The sequence below is a fragment of the Macadamia integrifolia genome, chromosome 1, assembly GCF_013358625.1.
Source record: "Macadamia integrifolia cultivar HAES 741 chromosome 1, SCU_Mint_v3, whole genome shotgun sequence".
Lineage (NCBI taxonomy): Eukaryota > Viridiplantae > Streptophyta > Magnoliopsida > Proteales > Proteaceae > Macadamia > Macadamia integrifolia.
In genome coordinates this window covers 10243536-10249535 of record NC_056557.1, presented here as the reverse complement: position 1 = coordinate 10249535, position 6000 = coordinate 10243536, and the positions used below count along the sequence as shown (strand labels likewise).

Here is a 6000-nt window from a genome sequence, read left to right as displayed (position 1 = left end):
GTGAAATTTAACAAATATATATAAGGGGCTGCCTGTGTATTATTTCTCATCGTTAAGGGCTTTGTACTTTGGCTCATCATATCCTTTGCTAGTAATGGCAACTCTGAGTCTTTTTAATAATATTATCCCTTTGATTGTTCTATCAATCTTTCTTGCATCTTCTCCGGCAACTTCCGCTAGGCCAATCATTAGATTTCAAAATTATCTCACCATTCCCACCACCCAACCCCATCTAATCTTTTCGCTTTGTGGAGATGATGAGTACGCGCAGTGTGTAGATGATGGATGCGCTCCAGGGGGAGGGTCTCCAAATGGCAGGACCTCCCCTCAAGTCTCTCTCTCTCTCTGGTGCGTCCCTTTTGGTGGTGTAGACATTGCATTTTGACACTTTGAGGAGATCCTTCAGACAATAATGACCAGGGGCTCGTTGAACTCCTGTGGCAATCGTGTGACGGAATGACCATTTTACATCTCACATAATTTTGGTATTCGAGCTTTCCCAAATTGAGATGAGTATCATAGGATAGCCTTGTTTAGTCATTTGAACATTTATATAAAATTTAATTCAAATCTGACACCGTTTGGCCCTCGACTAGTGCAAATAATCATTGGGCCCCCCACATTTCGTGCAATTTTGGCCACATTCCCAGATAACTTTGGTGTTATGGTGTTGATCACCATACGGATGGAAAGAACTTAGAAAGAATACCCAAAACTATCATTCTAAATAAGCTACAGTTAAAGGCCACAACTATTCTTCTTTCTCTAAAAGGTCATGTATATTAAAAGGGATGAAAAATAGGGGAATTAAAAAAAAAAAAAAACATTAAAGCTAACCTAATGCTGCTAATTAGAATCATCATTTATTAATCATCTAGTTTTGTGAATTAATTAGATTACAAGAAGACAATTTTTTATTTATTCCCTAGCTTATTAATCATTTAGGACCTTAATTTGTCCTCAAGCATTATTAAAATGAAAGTGAAAGAAACAACCAAATTGGTCCTGGGTGGAGAACGGATCTGCTGATCGTACGAGTCAGTGATCAACACCTATCCTTTTTTTCTCAGATATACCCCTCTTTATCCTTGTAATGGCAGAAAGTGGGACATGTATTGATCGCTGACATGTACGACCAGATGATCATACGAGCAGCGGATTCTTTCTCTCCTGAGTGGTGGCCTGATCGCACAAAAGCCCAACACATGAAAAAAAAAAAAAAAAAAAAATGCTGCCAATATCCAAAGTACATGGAAGCAAAACAGAAAATCTTTAAGCAATTAAACTGGGGGAAATCTAGAAAATCATCAAACAAGAAAGATATTCTTCACTTACCAAGTAACTTGATTTCTTGTTTGAAAATTTGAATATTTTCAGCACAAAGCATATTGCAAGGTAAAAGATGGCTTTAAGATGATAGTTTCTTAGACACATAGTGCATTTCGGGCCGGGATTGCAGAGTAGTGGCTATACATGTGATTGCTAGCTTCATAACAGAGAAAAGCTCTTCAACCACGTCAATTGTGGGAGGAGAGAGCCTTTTGTCCATCAGATCTCTCAACAACATCATTTGCTTTGTGGATGGCAGTACTGAGTATGATGATAATAATGTAGAGATGAGTTCATTTTGGATGTCTTCCCATCAACATTTCTAATGTCAATACCCCAAAGCTATAAACATCACATTTTCGAGTCACCTTCATTGTGTAGGCAAGCTCTGGAAGGTATGGAAGTGCAACAAACATTTAATTAGACTCTTAAAACTTGAAATTTAATGGTTCACTGACTCATAAATGGTAAGAAATGTATAAAAAAATTCAAAATTTATTTATTAACAGTAGTAACTCAATTTTGAAGTTTACGATGATGAATTTTTTTTTTCGAACTACTAATAATAATGGCTTGATTGATGAAAATCTGTTCAATTACAATGTCTCACCACATAAATTATTAAATAGAAAAAATAATAATATACATGATGCAAGTACATCTATAAATATCTTTTTTTATAATTAGGGAAATGGTGAATTTATTACCTGGAGCAACATATCCCCATGTCCCTACTTGAGAAGTCCAATTGGATGAATCGGGCTTTAAAAGTCTAGTGATGCCAAAGTCAGACACACATGCCTCATATTCTTCATCCAACAAAATATTGTTGCTCGATATGTCGCGGTGAATGATTGGTGGTGAACAATCATGGTGCATGTAAGACAAAGCATTTGCCACACCTTTAATAACATTAACCTTTTTTATCCAATCCATTTCTGATGCAAGCTCATTGTTCTGGAGGATCTTAGCCAAACTTCCTCTCTCAAAATACTCATAAACTAGAAGGGAGTGCTGCGCAGATGAACAAAAACCATATAGCTTCACAATGTTTCTGTGTCGCAGTTTTGTCAATGCACAAATCTCATTTCTAAATGTTTGTATGTTGGCATTCTCACACTCATCAGGTAATGGTTGGTGAAGCTTTTTCACAGCGACTACTTGATCAGTTGACAGCATTGCTATGTATACACTTCCATATCACCCCGTCCCAATGCAATATTTGGCATCAAAATCCTCAGTTGCTTCAACAATTTCTTGATATACTATTCTTCCATCATAATTCCATATTGAAAATAAATCTGTATCATTTGTTGTTGTTCTTTGGCCTGTCTCAATAATTCTTTCCCTTCGGTAGACAATACAAGCAATACTAACAAAAGCAAACAGAAGAAATAGCACACCTAACAATGGAACCATGACAGCAATCAGGATTTTGTGGTCTGGTCTTTCCTTTTCTCCTTCCGGAAAGGATAATTTGCAAGGTTGCAGGCCACTTGCATTGCCACACAATGCTTTGTTGTTTCTCAAAGCTTCTATTGTAGCATTTTGAAAGGCTCTGTTGTTTGGAATCGGACCCTCGAACTCATTATAAGATATATCAATGGATGTCAAGCTAGACATTCCATCGAATGCAGAGAAAATAGTACCTGAGAGTTTATTGTGGGAGAGATTTAACATTTCCAAGCTCCCTAAATTTTTAAACTGTGACAATATCTCTCCACTGAACCTGTTTTGACTAAGGTCCAATCGAAGTTGAAGGTAAACTAGATTGCCAATTTGAAATGGAATGCTTCCATAAAATTTTTTGTTGCTTAAATCAAGATATAATAAACGGGAGCAGTTCCCTATTTCTTTTGGTATGTTTCCATTCAAAGTGGTTGTTGACAAGTCAAGATATATTAGGCTGTTTAGCCTTCCAACTTCTAATGGTAAACTGCCAGAAAGTTGGTTGTCACTCAAGCTAAGATTTAGCAAGGATGTCAACTCACCAAATTCCTTAGGAATTTCTCCCACCAGGTAATTTGAAGAAAGATCAAGTTGACCCAGTTGAGTTAACATCCCAAGCTCTGGAGGTATCTTACCAGTTATATTGTTCCCAGCCATCTATAGAGCTTGCAAGTTTTGGCATTGTCCCCAGGTCGATGAAAGTTCACCATGCAATTGATTATTGCTCAAATCAATGTAAATCAGATTCTCATAAAACCCGAAGTCTTCTGATAAGTTTGCTACAAGTTGGTTATTTTCAAGTCGAACTTTAACTAAGCTTGTGCAGTTTTTGAAGCCTTTCGGAATAAAACCTGTGAAATGGTTGTTACGAGCAGTGAATTTTTCTAGTGATCCACTCATGCATAACCCTTGTGGTAGACTACCTGAGAATTGGTTATTTGACAATTGTAAGCTAACCAATTCCGTGAGATTTCCTATTTCTCGAGGGAGTGATCCAGAAAGTTGATTTTCCAGTAGGTTCAAACTGGTGAGCTTCTGAAGGTTTCCGAAAGTGGAAGGGATGCGTCCAGTTAGATTATTGAAAGGAATTTGTAGGTCAACCAGACTTGTCAAATTTCCTATTTCTAGAGGAATCCTACCAGAGAGTTGATTCAGAGGGAGGTATAAAATGGTTAGGTTTCTCAATTTCCCTAAAGAGTGTTGAAATAGTCTATTGGCATTAACTTTAATGAGTGTACAATGGTGCTCTTATATAGAGATTACAGTTATTGAGTTATAGACAAACTCTATGATCACATGTGGGATCCTATTCCAACTCTGTTGTCTCATGAGGTAGTATTGGATTGCAAGTAGTCTCTAGAGTTTGTGCTCACTGAAAATGCCTACAATGTAGGAGAGGTTGTTGAGCATGAGTATGACTCTAGAGGTTGAGTCCGAGTGGGACGCTAACTGTCCTGATACACCCCCTCAATGTGGGGGTTTGAATGGTCGAATCCGCAGCTTGTCCCGTAGAAAGGAGAACCGTGTAGAGCTGAGAGCTTTGGTAAGGATATCGGCTATCTGGTCATGGGTTGAAATGAACTGCACTTGAAGTTCCTTGGAGGCGACTTTATCACGAACGAAGTGGAAGTCAATTTCAACATGCTTGGTACGAGCATGAAAGACCGGATTGACCAAAAGGTAAGTGGCCCCAATGTTGTCACACCAATGAATGGGTGCAATGGGAACAAGGATCCCTAATTCCTCAAAGAGAGAGCGAAGCCAAGTGAGTTCGGCGCAGGCATCAGCCACTGCTTTGTACACAGACTCGGTGGAGGAGCGTGCAACTGTCTTCTGCTTCTTAGAGGCCCAGGAGATCAAATTAGAATCCATATAGATGGCATACCTCCTGTGGATTTACGATCCGTACTATCACCAGCCCAGTCAGCATCAGAGAATGCTTGTAATTGGAGGGACCTAGATTTGGAGATGAACAACCCATGATCCTTGGTTCCTTGGAGATAGCGTAGAATCCATTTGACTAGTGTCCAATGGTCTTCGGTGGGGGCATGCATAAACTGACAAGCACGGTTCACTGAATAAGCCACATCAGGCCTGGTGAGGGTGATGTATTGGAGAGCATCGAAAATAGAGCGATATCTGGTGGGGTGTGAAAGAAGGACACCCCCTGTGGAAGATGCTGCAAAGGTGGTGGCCATGGGAGTAGTGACGGGCTTACAGTCAGTCATGCCAGCCCTCTGGAGGAGATCAATGATGTACCGGTGTTGAGAGAGGAGGACACCATCAGACTGATGTAGGGCTTCAATACCAAGGAAAAAGCTAAGACGACCAAGATCCTTGATAGAGAATTCTGAAGCAAGCTGATGAAGGAGAGTCTGAACATGAGTTGGTTGGTTCCCTGTAACCAAGATGTCATCGACGTAGACAAGGACATATGTGACAACAGAGCCCTGCATGTAGATAAATAGTGATGTGTCAGTTTGGGATGACCGAAAACCGGAGCGAGTGAGGAACTCAGTTAACCTGTGAAACCAAGCCCTAGGAGCCTGTTTGAGCCCATAGAGGGACTTGTGGAGGCGACAGACATGATTAGGGCGTAGGGCATCTTCAAAACCCTGGGGTTGAGCCATGTAGACTTCCTCAGATAGAATACCTTGCAAGAATGCATTCTGAACATCAAGGTGACGAATAGCCCATCCATTAGATATGGCCAAGGAGAGGACTGTTCGTATGGTAGTAGGTTTGATGACAGGGCTAAAGGTCTCATAGAGGAGTAGGGTTAGGGCCGTTAGGGTTAGGTGAGGTGAGAAAGGAGGGGATATGGGAGAGGGTGGTTCGGGTAGGGGCGGTTCTGGGGTGGAGGGAGAGGGATGGGTGGATTTGGGAGGGTAGGCAGAGGCTAGGGTGAGGTTGAGGGTAGGTATGTTAGGTGCAATGCCCCAGGGGAGGGGTAGTAGGAGGGGGTTGGGTTGATGAGGATGGTGGTGCAGTGTGAAATGGGAAGGTAGATTCGTCAAATCTGACATGGCGAGATATGTAGATACGACGGGTGATGAGATCCATACAACGATAACCATGATGGCAAGGGCTATATCCTAAGAAAACACATGAGGCAGAACGGGGTTCAACCTTGTGATGATTGTAAGGATGGAGCCATGGATAACAAAAGCATCCAAAGATTTTTAGAAAAGAATAGTCCGGAGAATTGCCTGTAACCAACTG

General features: G+C 40.7%; 2 protein-coding genes across 2 annotated transcripts; both read right to left on the bottom strand.

Moving 5' to 3' along the window:
- Positions 1–1622: 1622 nt before the first annotated feature.
- Positions 1623–2508, bottom strand: LOC122060543 (MDIS1-interacting receptor like kinase 2-like). Its single transcript, XM_042623707.1, has 2 exons — positions 2037–2508; positions 1623–1717 (listed from the first exon to the last, which is right to left on the bottom strand). The coding sequence occupies exons 1-2, from the start codon at positions 2506–2508 to the stop codon at positions 1623–1625; spliced, it is 567 nt and encodes a 188-aa protein (XP_042479641.1).
- Positions 2509–2529: 21 nt separating this feature from the next.
- LOC122060469 (MDIS1-interacting receptor like kinase 2-like) lies at positions 2530–3435 on the bottom strand. The gene has a single exon (XM_042623590.1). It carries the CDS (start codon positions 3433–3435, stop codon positions 2530–2532), a length of 906 nt encoding a protein of 301 aa, XP_042479524.1.
- Between the last annotated feature and the right edge of the window lie 2565 nt (positions 3436–6000).

Excerpts from the sequence above, each read along its gene's own strand:
- LOC122060469 (XM_042623590.1), bottom strand. The coding sequence starts at position 3,435 with ATGGCTGGGAACAATATAACTGGTAAGATACCTCCAGAGCTTGGGATG.
- LOC122060543 (XM_042623707.1), bottom strand. The coding sequence starts at position 2,508 with ATGCTGTCAACTGATCAAGTAGTCGCTGTGAAAAAGCTTCACCAACCA. Across the intron at positions 1,718-2,036 it reads ATGGGGATATGTTGCTCCAG|AGCTTGCCTACACAATGAAG; the intron begins GTAATAAATTCA and ends CATACCTTCCAG.